This window comes from Homalodisca vitripennis, chromosome 5 (genome assembly GCF_021130785.1).
Source record: "Homalodisca vitripennis isolate AUS2020 chromosome 5, UT_GWSS_2.1, whole genome shotgun sequence".
Classification (NCBI taxonomy): domain Eukaryota; kingdom Metazoa; phylum Arthropoda; class Insecta; order Hemiptera; family Cicadellidae; genus Homalodisca; species Homalodisca vitripennis.
The window spans coordinates 5,432,864-5,457,351 of NC_060211.1; the positions used below are offsets into that span (position 1 = coordinate 5,432,864).

The following is a 24,488-nucleotide window of genomic DNA, read 5'->3' on the forward strand; positions in this document are numbered from 1 at the left end:
CTGTGAATTATTTACACTGAGAATCGTCACTGGCATCGGGGTAGGATCAAGTTTATATAGGAACCATCACGAGGGGTGGACCAGGTCACCTACGACGGGAGCTACGATACACACACTAACGAGTACCAGAAAGAGGGCAACGAAACTCAAGACGGCATTACTTTACCGAGAGAAAACAAAGTGCAGACTTTGTGAGTGAGGCAGACAAACAGGTAGACGCGATTTGTCCACCAATGAGGAACGGCCGTTAAATCGGACGATGGGTCCAATGGTAACAGAATAAGCTCACCAGCATTGATTTTCCCCTGAACTATTTCAAAGAGAGCAAGGAGTCTTGTACTGAATATCAAATACTAAGCTTACTGTACTGAATTCTTGTTAATATTAAACAACGACTTTAGATCCAACAGTGGGGCGTAGCACGGTAAAATTTTTGAAACAGGAATTTTATATAATAATATAGATTTTAGAGAAATAAATGGAGAATCAGACATTGCCAACACAATGATACGATACTGACAATAATCTGATACTGTCGCATGTTTAAATTCTTGCCAAATGTGACTACTAAGAAATAGTATGTGAGGGTTGTTTTCTCTTTAGGCTACCTGTCAGCGAGAAAGTTGTGAATAACACTCCACATTTTATTTGATGATGTTGGAAGATTAGCCGTTAATTTGGAAGAGGTCAAGAGGAGACAGAGCTGGTGAGTCGAGTGGAATAGTTGCACCCTTATCATCCTCCCTCAGCCCGGCACGCGGCTTATTAGAAAGCTTATACGTTCAGGAATGTTTTACGTTTTGTGATCGCAAGTGAAAGGAAGTACAAACACTTTAAAGCTCGATCCGATTATTCAAAGCTCGGTATTGAGCTCTAATGTGGTAACAGGCAAGCCGATTATGAAGCTGGTCAGGACTGATATGTAAACATTTTTATATGATTACTAAGCTTTTAGACTGCATTACAAAAATTATTTTTGATTAAATTTATTGTGAGGAGTATTGTTCAGATGAGTCGTCATAGCTACGGTTATCAGTTGAATTGACGGTAACTACGAGTGGTACTATTATAGTGGTCTATAATTTCATTTCAATAAAACATTCTTGTGGCAGAAGTGCATTATTCGGTGTAGGCTACTACAACTGTTTGATGGTGGTTTCCATCGTGTAAAAGTACAGGAGAGCACACATCTTTATGATATGCCGTTTGTACACATAAACAGTTTATTTTAACTAGAAACGTAGTTTTTTTGTAATCATCACACTTTTAATAACATGCAATGTTATTTTAATATGTTATTGTTCAATTTGTGTATAATATTCCTTTTTTCACATATGAATACATCAATATACAATCAAAAACATACTATATAATACAATACACAAATAATTTATATCAACAAAATTATTAATCAAAACATTCAAAAACATATGCTTGTGAATACAGGGCTAAATCATATGTTTAACAGTATGTGGATAATGTGAAGGTTTTTATTATTTTGGAAGAGAAGATTTTGATTTTCGGTGTAACTTAGTAAAACTCGAACTCAGAATACAAGCACTCTCCTTTCAATTTAAAATTTGATTTTGATTGAACAAGTAATATCTTCGCCAAGTGGGAACTTTGTTTGATTTTTGCCTTCTTGAAGTAAGTGTTTATCTCACTTTAGTATTGTTGCTTTAGAACGAATTCGATATAATCATACAACCATTTACCTAATTAGTGCAGTCAACACAAGAAAAACTAAATTAATTTTAAAAGAACACCAAACAAAATTAAATATACTAATAAATTAATATATAAAACACACGAGGCAGATTCTTTATCCACAGGATGCCTGTCTACACCTACTAATTGGTACTCATGTTAGTAGTAATTTTGTTTTTGTTTGAAGCTACAATAAATAAAACATTTGCATATGATTATGTTAAATCTAACGCAGTTTTACTCCCTTGTTTCTTATCGTAACTTTATGAGATATGACTATGTTATAAAGTAAGGTGATTTTATCTTGTCAAGTTAAACTTTGTTAATAACCAATAATCAATAAAAAAACCTCAACGAAACTAAAATTAGCGTTTGGTTGCGTACTAAATCTGGAAATGAGACATCTCCTAGGATTAAATGATTAAACATAAGGTTTTAAACGAGCATAAAGTTTGTTATTGTTTTTACGGTACTAAAATTAAGGCCCCAGTACAGTACTTTTTAAAAAGTTTCTCTCGTGCTTAAGAATTGTATCATTGTTTACATGGATAGGCGTGTGGCAAAAATCACCAGTTTGGTTGTGTTCTAAGGACAAATATTTAATTTTGGTATAAAACCTTTTCGTTCTAGTACTGAAACTTCTAAAAAACAAATGTTTTGATTTTTCGTAAATACTGAATTATGTAACGATTTAAGAAACCAAATTTCGTGTAGTCGGCAAAATTCTAACATTTATTTTTATTTTTGTTTGCTAATTGACAATTTGTGTTCGGCCTTAGCAATTTTCGGTTCTATTTGAAGTATAAAATGTTTAAAGCCACTTCTTGCCATTCTCAAAAAGTTATTTAACTGCCACATGTCCTCGGTTCTGTTCATTTTGGACTAATATGTTCAGACGTTGTATGTTTACCCTGTTCAGATAGTAAAAGTGCACTATCGCTATAATTGGTTCCTGCTCGTATTGACTGATTTACTCAGTATCTTCTTGGTGCTATTTGGGTACCGGTACCTAAAAAGATAACAAGCACTTGCAGCTACAATTACGTCCTCAACTCTCCACATCTTGAATAGCACTAGCCATTGAAATAAAAAAAGTATCAAACATTTAAAGGGCAACCCCTTGGTTACAAACCAAAAAATTTGAAAATAATATCTTATAGCTGCAACCTACTGTGTAAACGAGGCTTATGCGTTATGTTAGGTGTTAGGCCCATCATTTATTTCTACATGATAAAATGGTTCAGTTACAGATTTATTAGGAGGGTTGTTGAAATATGCCTTATATGTTATTGAGTAGCCTATTTAAAAAAGTTTATTTCTTTAGTTAAATCAATTTTACAAACAGTACACTGTATAGAAGTTTTTGGTGAGCTGTATCCAGACAACCGGAATGTGTTGTTCTTTCCATTTGTGATGCTTCTCATGTGCACAGCAACACTTTTTTCATTTTGATTTACTCGGAATCTGAATACATTTCGTCTTGGTTCCATGTTGAGCCTTCTTAATCATTATTATCTCATTTCAGTCCTTCCTTCCTTTCAGACAACAAATGGTCTACAAAATTAGTTACGTTAATCAAGGTAGTCAAACTTGTCTTTCCTAGATGTTGAAGAGCTTCATTAAACCTTCTCCTAACAATCCATCAAGCTGCTAGTTCTGAAGTGTTTATTACTTAGAAAATACTTTTTCCAAGCCGTTGCTTCCGCCATGCCTTTAACTTTCATTCGAGCAACCCAATACATACGTATTTTGGGTATTTTAGAGAGGACATCTATACGTGTATACTCTATGAATTTTTGTATGTCTAAATTGACAATGAATCTTTACCAGCTGCGGTATTATTTCCTATCACCTTCATAACAAAAGCAGGGAGTTTTTGGAGCAAGCTGGATTTAGACAGACAAACGAATTTTTGTTAGTATTACACTACCTCTGCAGTTTTTCGTACTCTTTGTGTTCAATCTGACAACGTTGCATGATTTGAACACTGCAGACTGCGCTATAAAAAAGGACAACAAAGAAGTGTCAAAGCGTCAAGGTTAACAAACTGTCATTAGTGTACAATAATAAACAAGATATACATACACATAACAATAAGAACGCGTAAGTAAATCATTTGTCTAATGTTTTGTTGCAGTGCTAACACCTTCCATCTCATTTGTCTAGAATATCTCAGCGTTCGTAATTTTTATTTTATCAAGTAATTTAATTTTCTGAGTTTGAAGGCCGGCGGTATAGGCCTATCAGTTGAATATTAAAATAAATAAATAATAGACCTACATTTGGTAATTCGTTCATAAATTCTCAATTCTAGGAATATCAGCTGGCATGGGATACAAAAATTATATTAAAAAACATTGAATTTTCATAAAATATTTAAATTAGTAATATCTTAAATGTAGATTTGTATAAATTTCAGTTGTTTTTTTTGGTACTTTGGGATTATACCGACCACACCCAGACATGAATCGTTATTTCACATTTCGTTTCTACTGATTACTAGATTAGCGTAGAACAATATTTCGTCAATATAAAACAGGAATTGTCTTATCGCAAACACCTCCCCATCCTCAGACAGAGGTCAAAGTCGAGCGTCTAGTAGATAACGTGATTGCAGAGTCTCGCCGCCCGTTCAGCTGGTGCATCGCTTTGTTGTACTTCCGTGTTTTACCTCTACATTTCTCCAAACACAAAAATTCAACAAAAACAAACATTTACCAAACTAAACTTTTTATTAAAAAAACACTCAAAACTTGTTTTTATTCTTGATCACATTCCGCCACCCAAAATGCGAGTGCCTCCGGCCATCAGCGCGGGCTTCGGCAGCACCTTCGGTGCTGCCTCGCGCTGATGTCGACGAAAGAAAAACATCCCTCGAGATAGTACCTATCAGTAAAATATCAAATTCTAGAGGGGCTAATCAGAAATATAAATTGAATTGTAATGGAAAGGCAATGATGTACCGTGCAAATCACGTGATGCCGCGCGGGCCTGCCGTAATCAGGATTCTCGAGAAAGATAAGATAACAGCGACAACAATACCGATCACAATACCTGGAAATGCTTGTAAGTTTGTAATTTTGTAATTGAAGAGTTGTTTTTTCGTTCTATCATGTTTGTTTCTATAAATTTCTATTTTTGTGTTCTTCATACTGGTGTGGTCGGTATAATCCCAAAGTACCTTTTTTTTTTATTTTTCAAGGTTGAAAATAAGGGACATTTACATCGAGGAAACATATAACAACAAATTTGTGACAAAAATAATGTATATAATATTATATTTATTTGATAAGGAATTTTTATAAATAAAATTATATTGATAATCTCTTTGGAAATTAAAGGTACCAAAGGAACTAGGCTGAGGAGACTAACTTTAACAACTGGCGATCACTTCATCCTGTAGTGTAGGGCTGTTTTCGAGCTTCACGTAAGGTTTAGTTAAATAAATTTTTTTTAAATATAAATTAGAAGCAATACATATATGGTATTTACCATAATTTATAGTTTTATGGCAAAAAAACGATGGTAAATATATATTTGGTTGTGAAAACTATCTATTTACCAAAACTAAATTGTTACTTCAGATGTAGAAGAGTGCCGGAAATAATGTGTAGTGAGTAAAGAACAATAACTAACCACGTGAAATGAATTTTAGCCAATCAAACATATATCAGTAAAAAGATATTTCTTTATTCTAAGATATTTGCATAGGATTATTTGCTAAGGATTTGCACTATTACAATATCCAATAACACACTACACAATTAATAAAACACAAATAAAATACTAAAACTTATAATATACATGGCTCGGCACAGTAGTAAAGGTAAACAATGTCGGCAAGATGGCATTCACAACAAACAGACAAAGTTTTCTTTATGTTTAAAATAAACAACTTGCTACATAATAACAAAGAGGAATAAAACTTTAGTTTTCATTAGTATTTTTCTTCCTGAATCCAATGATGTATGAATCAAATCAATACGTTGCCGGAGTATATTATAAGAAGTGATTATGTGAGGGAACGTTTGATCGACAACATTTTGTCGATTAAAAAGTGGCCTAAACTAGTCAATTGTTTTTATCAAATATATTATATAATAATTGTAAGCAAAAAGAATTGTAATACATTAAAAAAATAATACATTACAGTTTTTAATAAAACAGATTTAACAACATTACAAAATAACAAAACCAACTTTTGCTTAGACGTACATATTAGAGATACACCATATTATTTATAGCTGCCTGGATAGCAGTGAGCAACCGCTTTTGTGAAATGGAGGAAAGATACTTCCCTGCAGGGCAAAGAATCACAAAAGGGGTTTGCTAGACAGTATATCGGTTTTCCACTCCTCATATTCATTGCCACTTTAGCTACTGTTGTTTATTGTTATTGTTATAATTAATAAGTTGAAACTATATGTTAAGTTAAATCAGTTGTAATATCAAATCCTTCATTTGATAAAAACAGCCGAACAATGAATGTAGGCCTCTCATTAATGTCTATCCACTAGGTTATTAATCCAGAGGTAAATAACTAGTATTTGATGGAAAGTCCTATAAAAAATAATTTCTATAACTCTATAACAATTTTATAAAATGGTTTTGACTATGTGTTTATTTTAAGAATAGCCTAAATAGTGTCATCTCTTGTTTGCATTATTTTTTACTGACACAAGTGAAAGTGCTAATGCACCATCAGTACACATCTGGGGTGGGACAACGCCGGATCTGCATTTACATTTTCTTGATGTTTTGCTCTATAGCTAGTCCAGAACTAAGGTACTAGGCATATATATTCTGTGTGATGTATGATATATAGATGTAATGAGAAATGAGAACGTCATTTGTGCCAGGTTTCTTTACATTTCACTCAATTGAAAAATAGGTTGAGGATGAATTAGATTAATATTATAATTACTCTTGTATGAATAATCCTATAAACACTTGCACTACTAACATGATGCAGAAGTGTCTGTGATAGGTTTTGTTTCAGAACATAGAATGGATTGTAATTTAGTTTTGTCTTTTTAAACTGTTAAATATACCTGTTGAACTCATAATATAAAGAATTACTCAACAATTAAAAATTCTATGGAGGAAAACTAAACTCTAAATATTTAGAAACAAATGCCCTTGTTGTAAAGCTAATAGCTAATATAAAATGTATGTGACGTAGTAACTATAAAACAACCGGTTTTTATATTAAGGAGACAAACTGCCCGAAACAATAGTATTATAAATAAGTGAACTTGTATGACACTGTTCAGTTCCCTCATAATTTTTGTTACATCTGAAAAAACAGTCTGTTTGTTAGTAATAAAGCTATCAGGATAAATTTAAGTTATTTTCAGATCAAACAATATTTTGAAGTTTCCAGAGTAGAGTATTAAATATCTGAATAGTAATTGGCATACAAGAAAACTAAATATGTAGCTACTTTCTCCATTGCGAGAACTGAATTTCATTTGTTTCCTCATTACTAGAGGAAGTATTTTTTAAGTCACTAAGCACAAATTTTAAAAATTATATGTAATTGCACAGACAGTTTTAACATATATAAGAAGAAGTTTTCATTTTTTTTAACTTCTTTTTACAAACAGTATGTTCAAAAGTCATGAAATTGATTTGATATTTGAATATACTACTCAATATCAAAGATCTCCTTCTGTTCCATACTTTATTTCCAATCAACATTGAGTAGAACTGTATCATCATTTCACCATTGTTATACATGTTGTTTCTGTGTATAGTATAACTTATGTGTTGTTCTTTGGCATCTTGGAATTATATATGTCACAGTTTTTTAACGTATTCATAACAACTTGACCAAAACTGAGCACCTAATGCTCTGGACCTCATTTGTATTTTAAGTCTGTTAATTCGACTTGAATGATTTGAACACTTCACCTATCATACCTGAAATTCCAAAGGAATCACAATCCATGTATTAGTAACATGTTCGGTTTGCCAAAGTGAATTGAAGTTTAGATCTAAATGAGAAGTAGTCTAGGCTACACCAAACTTCTACAGATAATTGTAATCTAAATCATTTCCCCTGTAGCCTTGTGTTGGGCTAACCGACTAGTCGATAACCTGTTAATTCAATTAGTGGCCAAAAAAGTCAACTAGTTGGTTGATTTGACTAGTCTTAGTTGAACCACTAGTTGTTAGTAATATAAGTTATTTTGTGTTTTTAGTGTAGTGTAGCTCTTGCTAGAGCTTACATTTGTAACATTGACAACTACTAAATGTTGTCGACTGACAACTAATTATTTATACATTAAAGTAAAAATATAAATTTGTTCATCTGCTTGTAATGAAAACCTTTAGATACCACAACAGTATAACGTAAACTAATCAACTAGTTTAATTCAGTATAAATTTAGTCGTTATTTTTTTACCTACCAAAGATTATAAACCGTATAAAAAAGTATAAATTAAATCATTTAAAGAAAATGCTCAAGTTTCATAACATGGTACTGGTATTTGTCAATAATGTTAAATTACGAAATTCCTCTGTACTCACTTTACTGTAGGCTACTACATCTTTAGTTTGAATTATATTATTTTTATTTCATATTAGCAGTTACACGCAATTCCCTACTGAAAAACTGGGACGTAGTAGGCATATTTCTTTTGAAGGTCATCTTTGCCCTCCTGAGATAAATGATAATCACTGAAATATTCCAACCTTATCATCCATTTAAGATTTAAATTTAAAGAGCAGTTTTAGGAAAGTATAAAATTAGTTACCTGTGAAATAGTTAGAATTTCTCTCCAATGTTCTATGATTATTTATTGAATAGCTTCAACAATTGAATTATAGGCCGGTGTAGAGGAAACATAAAGTTGACGTCCTTAGCTTTCAGTTAACGTAATTACAATGTAATAAATGGTGGGGCTCTATGTAATATTGAAATGTAAGTAGGAATATAAGTAAGTTTTCATGCAGAACTTCTTATGTTAACCGAAATTACAAATGGTTTTTATTTTATGCTTTGCATGTGTCTTCTGGATCTAATGAATTGTATTTCCAATACCGTGGTTGAGTTTGATTCATTGCTCAGATCAAGCATGTTGTACGTAAGCAATTATGAGAAACTTACATCTGAAAAAGTTGGGTTTTATAACAGTCTTTTTATTTGTAGACAAAGAAAGATTTTAATTTAGTCTTTGATACCTGTATTACAGTTGTGACCAAGCACTGCACATTTATTATTTGGAAAAGTTACAGTTAAAGTGTATTTTTACTAAAACCTCAAATGTTATTATCTGGATAAACTCTGTGCTCAACAGTGATTACAGAAGAGGTTCTAAAAGTCTTGTGCTTTTAAGCTGCAAATGTAGGAAATTTAAAACAGTACTTAAATTAAGTAACATATTCTTGTTTTCTCATTATAATGTTTACAAAGAACAGTTGATTAAATTTTTTCAGGCTCTTAATAACATGTGTTTGCTGCAGTGCATTTCTCATGGGAATTTTTACAACTTTAGAGGCCAGTGGGGCCGAGCCCTGTGAACTTTTACAATGTTTTAATACTTATTATCCTTTTCCCAACAATAACAAATCCAAAAACACAAAAATCATCAAAATCAGTCCAGCCGTTCTTGAATTATAAATGGTATAACTAACACAACTTTGTTATAATTATATAGATTAGAAAAATAATATTTTATAACATTTTTTGGGACAAGTATACTCCTATCATTTGCTGCTTCCCAGGCAATTAAAAAGGTCTATCAGAAGGGACTGACATTGCTGGCAAACATTTTTGCAAATAATAAATATCTGAGATTACATTTTAAAATTTCTCACAATAAAGGAGAGGGTTTTTTTTATTTATCAGCTGAAGCTAGTTCCAAATAGTGTCCAACTGTAAGAGCACAATAGACAACAGTAGACTTCTTTTTTATGTGAAGACAAGATAAACTTGTCGACTAGTCTAGTCAGTGTTTCAATGTAGTCGGCTAGTCACGTCGGTTATAAAAAGTAGTCATACAGGGGTATGAAAAAATCTAAATTTGACTAAATTAGATAAGATTAATTAAAATGTAAACATTTGACTACTGTATTTTAAAAAATTGAGTGACTGTTATACAACATTTGTTGGGAGGTTTTCTGTTCCCCTCATCCCTTCTCTAGTTACACCACTTCTCTGTCCACATGCCTGGGGTACATCACTTACAGTGGGAACAATGACTTGTGTAGTTTTGTTGTCTGTTGTGAAAGCTGAGTACAAGAATGCCCATACAAAAGCATTTTATATTTGCATATCTGAATAGCATGTTACGTGTTTAAATAGGAAGTAAAACGCTACAACACATGTGACCTTGTACAAAACAATCAAGTGTTCATCTTTCTCAACTGTACTACGTCTAGCTTAAAACTATAGATATACAGCTACGGTGGGAAGGGTAGATTAGATGACTCTGGATGGCAGCTGGATAATCCAGACGGAGCTCTCTGGTAGCCTAGGTGTGTCTGATGTCAAAACTATGCAACACAAAAACAATTTAGAGCTGATTATGTTGGCAAGAACTCATTGTGAACGTCTTTGTCACCGACTGACTAGGTCGGTTATTAGCCGATGAAGACTTTTGTCTCCAGATTCCAGGAGTAAAGTCTGTGACAGTGTCACATTTCAGATGCTACACTAAGCGGAAGGTGAATCAGAGCTGAGCTCAACATTCACATAAAACCAGTGCTTAATTTCTAAAATTTTAGGTGTGGGAACTCTTAAAGCGGGAAGCTCAGACCGGTGGGTATAGAATACACCCCAGGAAGGAGGGGGGCCCTCACCCAGGAACACTTTTGAAAATTATAACTGTAAACCTTTGTTTTTAGGCCACCCAGACATAATAATACATTCATTTTTATAAAATACCAAGTGATATTTTAATGCTGTTTATTTTCTTTAAGGTGCTTGATTAGGATGTAAGAAAATAAAAAAAACATGAATTTAAATTATTGAGTTTACTCTCTACTCTACTCTACTCCATTAACACCTTGTTGCCTACTTTAAATTTCCCAGAAATATTTGGTTTGATTTCATTGACCATTTTGTTTGAATCAATGAAGCTCGCCAATATTAATTTTTTAATGAATGGTAAAATAAAAACAAATTGAGCCTTATTCACAGTTTTTATTTATACACATTACAGTAGTAATAATAATACATTTAATATGTAAATGGATGTTTGTTAATATAACAGCTTTTTTACAAGTTTTGCATATTTTACAAAAAAATTGCATACCTTATGGGTACAAAACAATATTAATACATTCAAAATAAACCAACTTCTTGGAAAGGAAAAGGAAGCGTTTAATTACACACAAAATAAATGACACACAGAGTGGAGTAAACACGGTTTCATTTTTTTAAATTTAGTGTAGTTTTAAAAAGTTAAGGTTGATTATTTTATTTGCTTATTAGTTTTTATAACAAATATGTACGGATTTGTAGTATAATATTGTAAGGCAATGCCAAGACTGTTGGTAAACTTAGTTTTAGTTTGTTTGTTAATATTTTAAAGTGAAAACTACAAAAGAAACAAAACAAAACAACAATACACAAAACTAACTGTAAGTACAAAAAAGAACTCAGAAACTTGAGTTCAGAACACAACTATAAGTTAGGCATAGGCTAGTTATTTTAATGAAAACTTAATGTTCTGAAATTCTAAAAGATATTTAAAAAACAGATTTAGGAAAAAAGTTCCCACAATGCAATGCTGTCTTCTTCATGGTAAGTTTTCTGCCCTCGTTGTTTTGACTTGGTGTCAAAGTGCAGAATGGTGTCCCTTCGCCAGCCCAGGTTTTTGAACGTGTCGCTCGGGATTGTATCTAGCCACAGGAGGTCCTAAGAGCCTGATCCACAATAAATCGCAAACAGTGCTAATGTAGAGTGAAGATCTAAGAGGAGACATAATTAGATTCATTGCAGAAAACCCACGTTCACATTCAGCACTAGACACTGCAATACTATTTATGATGGAAATCAGTTTCTTAAACGACGGCGGTTGCTCTAGAATAGTAGGTTTTCTCTTCCACTTAACATAGGTTTCAGTCCCTGCTTGAAGTGTCTGAAGTCTCTAATTATATCCTGAGAGCTGCTAATCTTAAATCTATCGCAGATTTGCTGGATCTCACATTCTCCGTAGGTGATGGATAAGTCTTTTGGCCAATACTTGGGGTGGATCACTTTGATGTCATTCATGATTTTTGGTGTAGTGTTCAGCCGCATTTGAAGATGATGATAGCAACCTTGAAGTCAAGTGTTAGCGAGGCCTCCGATAGAACTGTTTTTCTGGAATACTGGGTATCTTGGATCTTACACAAAGTTTAACATCTTGAAACAATCAAATCGTCAATAGCAATTTTAGCTTCCACTGAACGTCTACCCATGTTTTCAACTCGGTATTTCAAACACTTTTGATTAACAGTGTTACATCATTGTGGGCTTGGATAAGGTTGAGGCTTGATTTTTGAAGCTGTAAGGACAAATCCGATAACTCTTCTAGAGCATCGAACATCAATGCCAGGTTGTTTACAAAAGTTGTAGAAGATAATGTACTACAAAGCCCTTTTGTAAGTTGAACGTTGCTTCAAGTCCCTTTGTTTGTCTTCAGATGCTTCAATGAAATAGAAAAAAAAAACAAAATCAATCACTCAATCAATCATTTTATGAAATGATTGTACAAAAGCTTTAAAATCTGTCCAAAACTGCTTTCACCGCCATTAAGCTGGAGGCTACCCAACGAGTATCTAAAAACACGGCCGATTTTCAACATTTGCTCCTCTAGTCCTTTAGCAACTTCTGCCAACTCCCTGCTGTTTTTCGGTGAACAACTAAACATGTTTCTAATTTTATCCATGAATATCTTAAAATGATTGATTCAGCTACTTCTTCTATGGAATCGTGCACAGCAAGCTCTAAACGATGGTTCAAACAATGCCAAATGAACAAGTTGGGGAACGTTTCAGTAAGCTGTATAGCAAGGCCAGATTTCTTGCCTAGTAGCACTGAAGCACCATCACAAGTTAGAGCAATCATATGGTCTTTCATGAATTCAAAGCTTAGACCTAATGCTTGTAACTGATTTAAAAGTTCTTGTAATATACCAGCTGATGTTGTGCTATTTAGCTCAAAAAGTGTTTAAGAACACTGTCATAGGGGTTTGCATTCCCTTTAGAACAGTTCTGATATAAACCACCAAAAGCATTTTTGTTTGAAACTGAAGTGGCCTTCATCCAAAAGCAGGGAAAATTTAGAGACTGACTTGATTCGGCCCATTTATCAAGTCTGATTTCATTTCATCAGAAATATGATGAATTATATTGGAGCAAGCAACATTTGAATGTAGGATTCGCCCCATATCTAAGCCATTCATTATTTGAAGACCAATTTTCAGTTTCAAACTCAAAAAATGGCCTATTTAGTTTTAGCTTGCTTATAAGCTGTGCGGAAAATGCGCTCAGTTACAATCTGCTGCTCTTTATGCATAGAAGCAACAGCTTTTTTTCATTGTATCTTTCTTAGCTTCAATGAGTATTTTTTCAGCTAAAGAATGAGCTCGAGACCCATGGTGTAAAAATATCTTTTTCTTAAGAGAGGATTGCTGGTCTTTTTTATTGTTTCCATAAGCGGTAACAGTTTTTAAAACCCACTCTTCGCTAATCTTTAGGCCCTTCGTTTTCTCTGCACCTAGAGTACTCACACTACGGCAAACGTTGCAACCTAGTTTCTCTGTTCACAATTAACCATGGATTTTTAGCTTTAAAATTCAACAATTTATTCTTCAGACCAACAAACTGGCTGTTCACCCCTATTAACAAAATCATTATTTTCATTAACTAACCTTAGCTTCGTCTGCATCAGATCCCAAACCCACCAACCTAGATACTATTTTGACCGACGAGGAAGTCGAAGGGAATGGTAATCGCAATTATCCTCATTGATCCCGATTGCGTCTTCTTTTTTATCTTGATCAACAATTGAAGTTGTAGTCAATGCTTCCGAACTGCAGTTCTCATTATTCGCATAACCTTTTTGTTTCTTAGGGTTAGGTTTAAAGAAATCAACAATTTTTTCTGGTAGTCATAGTCAATTAGGAAAAATATTTAGCTGCACCAGCACTAATAAGCATAAACACGAACAACAATCAACGACCTGCACCTCAAAAACGAACTTAAGCGTGATGGGATCGATGCAACTTGTAACTTAAACGCGCAAACACACCAAGGTCAAGTCAACTAGTCAACACACTTGTGATCACTGGGGCGGTGGCGCGGTGAAGGAATGGAGGGGGAAAGGAAGGGGGTGGGGTGGGTATTGCTTTGTTATTGAGAGGCGCAGCCGCGCATGCGCGAACTAGGATGACTCACCCGTCACCTTCCTCCTGCCTGATTCCTCAAGACTCATCACAGCACAGCTCACAACTGCTTGTACGGGCGCTTACTATTTGCTTACGAGTCACTCGCAAATAAAGCATAGCATAATATTGATCCTACCTACAATTTTTTAAACTAAACTTGTACTCGTAGTTTTAAAAGCGTTCCCCTTGCGTTCCGGCACTCATGGGAGGTAAGGGAACGCCGTTCTCCTTACGTTCCCACTGAAATTAACCACTGGAACTATGTTATGAATGTGGAAGAGTTAAAGAGCCAAATTTCAATTCAGGTCTGTTTTTGAGGAGGTTTTTGTCTGGATCTAGGGAAAAACAGTTTGTACACACTCGGTATTTTAAACTTCTTGTAGTGTTGCTGATATTTTGTATCAATTAACTGACAGTTGTCTGAAAAAGTCCTGTTACTTTCACAATATTTAAAACTTACTTGGGTAAGTTAACACCCTTACTGTCATTTGTTAAATCCAAAACTTGTAGTATGTGGGATAATATAGGTAACAGTCACTCACACAATGTATCAAAGATACAAAAAGTAAGTGATTAAAAACCACCCATTTTCTGGATCTAATAGCTTTGTTTGTAATGTTTCTCGATATTTTAACATACTGTAATATAAAAAACTCATACAATGAAAAATTATATTTTTTAAGAAAGCTTATGTGATTCGTACTGTCATATATTTGAAAAAAATTAAATTAGTTTACTGCGTAACTAAAGAAAAATTAAATCACAGCACAAATTATAATCTAAAATTTGTGTATAAACTCCATAAACCAGACATGGAGGTGTTTTAGTGTAGTATAGAACAGCTGGATCTATTGAGAAATTGTATAGTTCTATATAAAATCAACATTTTATATCATATGGTTTTTTCAGTAATATAAACTAATGTGGGTAAATATAAATTACTCTTAATTCTGTCCACTTCATTTGTGTTAAAACTGTATACGTTTTGAAATCTAAAACCTTCAATATATACTTAAATGTGTAATTTTTACCATATTAACTTTTGGCGTAAATGTTATGAATACCGTTAAATTTTATCTTATAAACACTTAGTAGTCTAGTGACATTTTTTATGATTTCAGGCTAATAATTCAATTTAATATGTTTGAATTTAATACAAAAGATGTAAAAGAAGCTGTGAAAGAAGAAACTGAAGAAACATCACATGCTACCTCTCAAACATGTCCTTCAATAGATTTCAAGTAAGTAATTATGGTATCAAGAAGCCTGATAGATTGATACGATGGGGCACCCAAAAGAAACCGGAATAGCATTGCCGTGGGTGGAGCGTGTGTTCTTTTTTATTGTCAGTCAGAACCCGAGGAACAAACTTGGCAGCAACCCTTTTCACTCCCTAATCTGTTGTTAAAATTCACCGAACCAAGCTCCAAGATAACACACTAATCTCTGATGGTTGATTAATTGTCTATCGATGTTCTGTAAGCACAATCTGTGGAAATGTTTTCAATATTTTTGTGAATTTCGGGCAGTTGATGTGCGTCGAGAACGAGGGTTGTCATCAATTGACATGTCGCCATTTTTAAATCAAGCAAACCACTTGTGTTCTTGTTTTTCCCATAGCGTCATCTTGGTAAGCTGTTTTCAACATTAAAAGAGTTACAACAGCATTTTTACTGAGTAGAAAACAAAATTCATAGCTGCACGTTGCTCACTTAAACTTGCCATTAGAAAAAACTAAACAAGAACAAAACAGCTCTAACACATCAACAACAATCACTGCAGATGAATGGAAGAAGCCAGACTGACAATACAGGCGGCACTGAACTGGCTATGAGTTGTGCTATACACAAGCTCCACCCGCGGCAATGCTTTTCAGGTTTCTTTTGGATACCCCCTCGTATGTATGAAAATGAAATTCTCACCATGTATGTAATCGGTTTTTTTATATTCTCCTGCAAATTGAAAATAAGTGCCTTTGAATATTTTTGTAAATATACATAAAAGTGTAATTGTGTATTTTTAAAATCATAAACTATATATATATATATATATATATATATATATATATATATATATATATATCAGAATTGTTTCTTTATGCCTTTGTAAGTCAAGTACAAAACGGAATGCGAGCATAAAATTTTGTTTTTAAACATAAAATTTTGTTTTTAAAATTTGTTATTGCTCATGGTAGAATAGAATAGAATGCCTAGAATAGCACTGGAGAAGGAGGAAGGAGGAAGAAGACCAAGAGGAAGACCGGGAGGAAGATGGGAGGACCAAGTGTGGAAAGACATAGAGAGAAGGGGACTACAGAAAATACAGGTGGATGAAGAGGAGACATGGAACGATAGACTAAAGTGGAGGAGGCTGTGTACGACGACCCGTGAGAACGGAAACATCTAACGATGATGATGATGATGATGATTGCTCATGGTGTGTCATAAACTTATAACAAAATAAATCTGTATTAAATATTTGTCTGTGTTCTTTTATGAAAAAATGGTATGTAATATTTTAAGTGTAGAGCATTGGTTTCGGTGATATGCTCTGTAACAATACAGGATATAAACTGTTGGCGTAACACACCCTGCCTCAACAGAGAATTTACATTGCCACCTCTAGGGATAAGTTAAAATGTTATATAATTGTTTATCAGGAACTGATGGCAGACGTTTTCTACACGCTTAGCCAATATTAGTAATTAGGAAATGTTTTATGTAATTTTTATGAAAAAGTTGTATTTCTCTTAAAATATTCATTTAAAGTTATAAAACATTGTTTCCTTCGTATTTGCCTTTGCTAACCAAATTAGCATCAATATTATCATAATATACCATATTATGTTTCAGTGATTCTACTACACTCATCAACTCTAATCTACCATCTAATTCAGCTGATAATGGAGAAGATATATCAGTGAGTAAAATAAATACTACTAAAGTTCATAAATAATTATTTCATTATTTAAAAAAATTCTAACATGTTTTAATACACTTTCTTTATACGTACTGATGTTTTAATTCTTCTTATGATTCAGTGTGCAATCCATTAAATCAAAATTAAATAAATTGTATATTACAGTAATACAATAACCCCCCCCCCCCCAGCAGAGATATTCAGCACCTCCGATATCCGACATGGTGACAAGTGATGAAACATTATTTTGGTAAGGAATGACAAATGGGCAAGTTCGATAAATTTCTCCTGCAAATAGTCTGAGGAAGCATGGCTCATAGAGAGATGGACTTTTCCCCCTCCCAATGACTTCACCTTTGCTATTTTTACAAATAACTTTATGTTTCTAAAATAGGATAAGTTTCTGGTAGTATAAACGTTACCTGTATCATGTATTAGCCCTTTATGAACAGGCAAAATTTGGAAAGTGTCAAATGTTCGGACTAACAAAATATTTTATTAAAGCACATTTTTATAAATTTTGTCATAAAACTTAGTTTGTGATAGTAAATTTACAACAAATAATTTTTTTGACTGTTTTATATAAAAAGGCAGGCTGGCTTTTACGTAAGCCTATACTGTTGTCAATGCATGAGATAAATTTCTCTTAAAAGTAATAATTGAATTTGTGTTTCGGGAGATTTTATATATACATTTTGTTTCTATATTACAAACACAGTTTTATCTAATATATCCACAAAGAGTTAATCAATTTTTAATGGGGAACAGTTCTAGTACAGTAATCAACATATTTGTAGAAATGTAGTTTCCTCAAAAAATAAACTGCAAAATCAGTATTGCTTTTGTTATAAATAAATTATATTCGTCATTATTAAAATTCCATATCTAGTTTACTCTCAAAAGCTTTATAATTCAAATTAATAAGCCTATACTTTAACATTCAAATTGTCAAGCTTAGATTGTATTTTAAGGTGACTTTATTACCCAAGAATATCCAGTTATTGATGTAAACCTGATTTTGATTAGTTTGTTGTTTGAATAACTGAGTTGGACCCCTGAACAGTTGATATTATTTTATTATGCTATCCACATACTTCCCTGTATCTGGTGTGCTATTTCATATAGCCTACATATTGTAATTTAACATTACCTATTTAGTGTCATGGTATTTTTCCTACCTAAATAATAACAATCTGAGTTTTCTTGGCAGTAAATTTTGTCAGAAAAGTACCATGTATTATAGTATATCCGTGTATTTATAAATGTATTAACTATAAATACATCTGTTATTAATTTATGTAATCTTGACAACTCAATATCACAACATCCACTACTGTGATTGTACAGGATGTATGTTGGTGAAATAGATTGCAAAAATCAGTAATGAATAAAAATACCTAGAACATGACATGGTTATGCATATCAACATAGCATCCTATACAATAACATGGCATAGCTTTCCCCAGAGCTAGTGTCTGTAAAACATATCTAGTCTGTGTAAGCTGTTATACATTTTGTTCAGATATTAATTTTACATCTATATTTTTCAGAATCGAGAAGAAATTAAATTAGAAATTGAATCTCAAACTCCTACAGTTCATGAAGTGTTAAATGTTACCATCAAGTCTGAAATCCAGGTAAAACTTAGGCATTCTTTTACTTTCTTTCTTATAGCCTATATAATATCAGTAGTTATCCTGCGGCTTCACACACAATTTTGTAGGATTTGCACGTGTATTAGCACTTTTGGTTTGAGTAAATTAAATTTCTGACACCAATGTTGTGTTTGCATTGTTATGATGATCAAGGACATCTGTCATAAAGTATATTTTTTTAGCCATTGTAATTTACTCCGGTCTTAGTATTTTTTGTTCCCTAGTTGATTTTACCTTGTTTCCTGATGAAGAAAATTATATACTTACACAGGTCTGAGAAGCCTACTTCTGTCAAAAGACAACTAAAATGGGTTTTATTTTATGTTTAACAGTATGTAGAAATGCAAGCATGGGAACCATATCTGTTTCGCCATTGACTTGACTTAAAAATTTAATGATGTTCCCTTAATTGGACATCTTTATAGTTTTTGCCTAATTTTTGTATAAATTAAGACTTGTTCAGTGATGAGTCCATGTTATATGCTGTTATACAAACAATTAAAGTGTTAATGATAAAGTAGTGATATAACTTTTTATTAATTATAAATTCTATCTGTTTTTCTTCATAGGATTCTGATAAAGCTGAAGACAAAGAAATCTGCACTATTGTATCAGAACAAGATTTATCATCAGTGCCATCGTCAGAAACAGAAATGGAGAAACAACTCAAAATAAAAATAACGAAAACAAAGAAAAGCGGTAAACAGAAACCAAGTTCTAGGAATTCAGAGAAGAAAATAAAATTAGCTCCAAAAAAGCCAAGACATAAAAAATATGAAAAGCCTAGTGATCTGATTTTGAAAGTGTACAAATGTGCTTTATGTCCTAAAGTGTTTCAAAGGTCTTCTCATTACAACGCTCATCAACGCACACATAATCCTCTAACAACAAAACCTTTCTCATGTGAGGTAAGTTTTAATATTTAAAGTGTATGAAAATGCTTATACTTGTAGTTTTACTTATCAAAATAAAGTTTATACTGTGATATTTTCATACATTGTAGAGAGTGTAAAAAAATGAGTACACTAGACAGCTCAAGGTGCCTCATTACATAGTATGTGGGGAGTGATTGTTTTTAAATCTGCAGCAATACGAGAGTCACTCTGAAAGTGTTGAGATAATGGTAGACATTGCATACTGCAATAATCTTGTCTAATTGTCGCACACCAGTCAGTACCAGGCAGCAACTCTACTTACTTACTTAGCTTAGTATACTTGTGTTGTCTATTTAAAAAGATCTATCTTGTAAAGTCATGTAGTTTTTGGGATACCATTTTTTTGGGAATTGAAAATTTCGAAATTGCCTTTGGATCTGAAGAATTATCCTGTGCTAGTGTTTTAGGTGGTATTTGGAATTTTGAGGGAGCCATAATTCACTTCAAGACAATGAACGTTTGGGAGGTTCACACTTCGCTGTCACTGAAGATAACATTGATCAGTTGTTGCTATGATCCAAGAACACACAGACACTGCACTTATTTAATGATTAAAGGTTCCCAAGGAATTGGATTTTTAGTAGTGTTAATAATCTTGCACGAGTCAGAAAAATTGTTTCTCTATGAGTACTTTACGATTTGAAGATGTACGTAAATAAAGCTGAGCATGTGAGAATCAGCCAACTGACCATCTAACTGCTTAGTAATGATGGTCATCGGATTATTTAAAAAATTGTCACTGGTGGTGAGACGTACATGTCATTTTATGACTTTCCAATTAGAGGAGAGAATCGTGTATGGGTGCTTGTAGACAAGCCGTTCTACACAATGATGGAGTGACAAAGGGATGTCACAGCAAATTTTGCATTGAACAATGATTATGAATATCTAAAAATACAGTCGAAAGGTAAAGTCTGAGATGTGAAAAATGCGGTATATTTGCAAGGTAATGGTATTGTTTCCATGCTTGCCAGAAGTTCTTTAGGACTTTAACATTGCTGCAAAAATTGTTGAGTTTTAACCATAAATAGCACAAATAAGATGGATCACCTCCCCCCCCCCCTATACACCCAATCTTGCTATGTGCAACATCTGATTATTCTTCTATCTGAAGAAACATATGTACAATCGTTGCTTTTCTTCGGAAGCTGTAATTGATGATGAGATTCATTAATATTGTAACTGGGTACTTTCAATAAGTGGAAATTCCAACTTCAAAAGTGCATTGACACTGGAGGGGATTACACGCGTAATGTTTGGTAAGTCTAGCACAAAAATGCAACCATTCATGTGTATCAAAACTTTTAGTGTGACCCTCATGTACACTTAATCTGTATATTGGTTGTTGTTGCGTACTAGTGTGTTGTATGCAGAAGTTATAAAACCAGAATGTTGGGAGTTGTAAAATGGGATGGCTATTTATCATTTAACAGCTTTATCAATTATCGAATCTATTCCTGTAAACAGATTTAGATACTTATGTCATTTTTCTTTCAGGATTGCAAGAATACATTTCACTACCATTGCCAGCTGAGAGATCACGCTCGCATACACACGGGGGAACGCCCATTCAAGTGCCACAGTTGCAGTAAGGCTTTCACTCGGAAGGCCTGTTTGGTGCAGCACATGGTCACACACATGGACTCTCTACCGTTCCAATGTGACATCTGTCGCAAGAGGTTCGCCCGCAAATACAATCTGGCCAAACACGTCCAGTCACACTCGGGAGAGAGGCCGTATCGGTGTCTGAACTGTTCACGACGTTTCAAGTGCAAGCAGTCGTTGGAAAGACACAGCAGAGTCCACGAGCTCAATATTTACTCCTGTACGATTTGTCAGGAGAGTTTCGACAGTAAGCGGCGTCTGACACGACACAAAATCAATGAACACGTCAGTTATAGGCCCTTCACCTGTCAGATATGTCACAAGCCATTCATATTCAAATCTCAACTGACGTATCATATCAAAGAGCACAATCTGGAGCGTCCGTATTCCTGTGTCAAATGTAACAAATCGTATTTCAAAAAAGGACATTTGCTATTGCACCTCAAACAGTATTGTGGTGATTTTATTCCAGTCTCCAAAGTCAAACTGGAGGTTGTGGCTTAGTTTTAGAATAAGAGTAATACTTTGATATTTGGGCCACTCGTGTACAAAATCTGGTTTTATTAAACTTTACTCGTATAATATATTTTTAATTACATTGAAGCTTTATTATTTGTAAATAAATATCATATCTTTAGTTGGCATGATATGTTTAATTTTATCCAACTTAAAGTTCATTCCCAGACATAGTCACAAGTCAACTATTTCGCACAGCCAAACGTAATAGAGTGTGCCGTTGGAAGTCAATGTGTTAAACTTCACATAGATCAATCAGAAAAAATTTTTTTTTAAGTTTATTGATCAAAAGTACCTTTCTTAATTTTCTATCACCAACAGTTTTTTTTTTTTTTTAATGACATCTTTAGTTAATAGAAATATGTATTTGTTTTTCACCTGTGGGCTATTATGTGGTATTTCAATACAAAAAACAATTTTTATTTATTATTTGGATAGTTGTTTAATAACAGCTCTTACTATTTTACTACTGTAGTGGATTCATCGAGTGTTCAAAGTGATATGATACCCATCATTGCCGTCACATGGTCACAGAGCAATTCAAACTTTGGGGCCTAGGGGATGGGCTGACCTAGTGTGGATGACCCCATAGGACTGGAAAAGTACCTCCGTAGGGGTGACACAGTCTTTAGTGTCACTCAAGACCAACGGGGAGATCTGAACTCATAGCTGGTTTGATCCCGCTTTATAAGCGGCCTGCCTGAGGTGTGCTGCCATCACTGAACTCCAGGATCTAGTGCCCGAAGATGCACTCTGTGAAGGTGGTTGGTCTTCGGTAGCTCGCAGTAGTGGTGCCAGTTCGGGCATGACTGGTCTTGGCTGGTCTGTCTGGAGTTGCACCACACACATACTGGGACCCTGCAATCCCACGGTGTGAAGTGACCTGTGCCTAAGGGATGCGTGGTGCAGGAGGCGTAGAGAACGGAGCCCTTGGGAATTAGGAGCACCCCAAGCGTAAATACACGTAGTCTTACCTGGTCATCCGGGGCTCTCGCCAGGTAGACTTGTTTTTTCTCCAGAACTCGTGGGTTTTTATAGATTCTAAAAAACAACCGAAGAGATCTAGATCTGGAATTACAACAGCAGGCAGTTGTGTTCAGCAATCTGGTTTTGGATGTGTCTGCTTGCTCATCTCGGTCAATCACCACTGATGAAGACATGGCAATTGGTGGTGTTAATTTAGAGGGCGAGTTAATGGACTCTGAGTCTATTGACATTTACAGAGACTTCATAAGATCCATCAGGGTCTCCCTCAGGGTCAACGGTCCTCTAGCAGAGAAGGATTCTACGAGTATCCTGAAGGTCATTGCCAAACAGAATAGTGTAATTTCTGTGCAATAGTTATGAAAGTCACTTATATGCATACAACTATATAAATTATATTTAATGTGTAACAAAATATTTAAAACATACATAGAGATGGCAGTGTTTAAAAAAAGGGTCTACAATGGGCACACTTGCAATTATTCTAAAAGCCCTTTTTGCAATATGAATAATTTTGTGCAATTTTGAACAACTTGTGTACTACCCCACAAAGTTATTCCTTACATTAAATAACTATGAATGTAAACATAGTACATATGGAATACATCATCAAGACAATACCATTTAAAGATCTAACTAAAAATATATCTCTAGACACTTGATATGCCATGAGGTCTACGTGAGAATGCCACTTAAGATCTGACTGGATATAAATTCCAAGAAACTTTAAACTGGAATTTAAGTAAGAATGTTATTAATGCTCCTATATTTTCCAATAGAAAATAAGAAGAGTTAATAGGAGGGAGATCTCCGAGGTTGACAACAAAAGGTGTGGTCAATCGGATACATAATTGGCAGGTGATCATACTCACCTTTTGCTTGAAAGTCTGAGAACTGGGACTCGAAAGAGTCTTCTATAGGAGGGTGTCATATAATGAAACCCTCAGGGCACAACTAGAGTCTAATAATGATAGAAATAGGATGCACAATACAACTGTCCAGTTAGATATAATCTAACGACAACTTGATCTCTGCGGTTGTTAGGTCCTGTCATTGATAGGAAGAGATACAAAGTGGAGAGTCTAATGGAGCTTTGAAGTGGCCTCATTAAGAATGCGAGTCTGGTCTTTATTGCTTTTGAAGAGACAAGCTTGGATGCTTGGGCAACTGCTATGAGGGACTTGCACTGTACAACTGCAAAGTTTGTACGGCTTAGAGAATAGCCTGGGAGAAATTGTACGCTGTCATTGATAGTGTGCAGGATTTTGCAAGGTTAGAGAAATAATAGCAAAAAGCTACCTTGCCACATGGTAGTTTTAAGGACGATCAAGGCAGGGAGTTCTAAATGTATTGGTAAGTACTCACTTTCTGAACTACATTTATGACGAGAATCAGCCACTCAGCCATGTAGGGTTAGATCTGCAGGTTATACCAATCAATTACAATGGAACTTGATGTGCTGATCAGTAGCTTCAGAGGGATTAAGTGGGCAATCATCACTCATTTAGCCCTTTTAAATCATCTGTCTTCTCAGTTTTAGGGTCATGACATGGGCACCTGAGAAAGCATCTGCATAGAGTCAGCATTTTTTTTATTGATCTATTCTGTAAATTAGGTGATATATTTAATTGTATCAATCACACAACTTATAACTTATTCAATGCTATAAATTGAGGCATGGAAAAATTGAACAGTCGGACTGCCATCGGAATATAGGTATTGGTGTTCATATTTAGGTAGTAAATATTTGAACGGTAACAATCAAAGTTATATGGCGTGGCCCTAT

General features: G+C 34.1%; 1 protein-coding gene across 2 annotated transcripts; it reads left to right on the forward strand.

Annotated features, from left to right (window-relative positions):
* The first annotated feature begins 1,480 nt into the window (after positions 1–1,480).
* On the forward strand, positions 1,481–21,844 carry LOC124361733 (zinc finger protein 37-like). Of its 2 annotated transcripts, none has more exons than XM_046815685.1 (6): positions 1,481–1,647; positions 15,210–15,329; positions 16,941–17,007; positions 18,558–18,644; positions 19,232–19,570; positions 21,095–21,844. In XM_046815685.1, the coding sequence occupies exons 2-6, from the start codon at positions 15,229–15,231 to the stop codon at positions 21,704–21,706; spliced, it is 1,206 nt and encodes a 401-aa protein (XP_046671641.1). In that variant the 5' UTR covers positions 1,481–1,647; positions 15,210–15,228; the 3' UTR covers positions 21,707–21,844. The 2 variants fall into 2 exon arrangements, with proteins under 2 accessions (XP_046671641.1, XP_046671642.1); XM_046815686.1 differs by lacking the exon at positions 1,481–1,647 and adding an exon at positions 3,702–3,810.
* The last annotated feature ends 2,644 nt before the right edge of the window (positions 21,845–24,488 follow it).

What these genes read in the sequence shown, in the direction of transcription:
- LOC124361733 (XM_046815685.1), top strand. Translation starts at nt 15,229, where the DNA reads ATGTTTGAATTTAATACAAAAGATGTAAAAGAAGCTGTGAAAGAAGAA. An exon ending in CCATCAAGTCTGAAATCCAG is followed by an intron (nt 18,645 to 19,231) that starts GTAAAACTTAGG and finishes TTTTCTTCATAG; the next exon opens with GATTCTGATAAAGCTGAAGA. An exon ending in CAAAACCTTTCTCATGTGAG is followed by an intron (nt 19,571 to 21,094) that starts GTAAGTTTTAAT and finishes TTTTTCTTTCAG; the next exon opens with GATTGCAAGAATACATTTCA.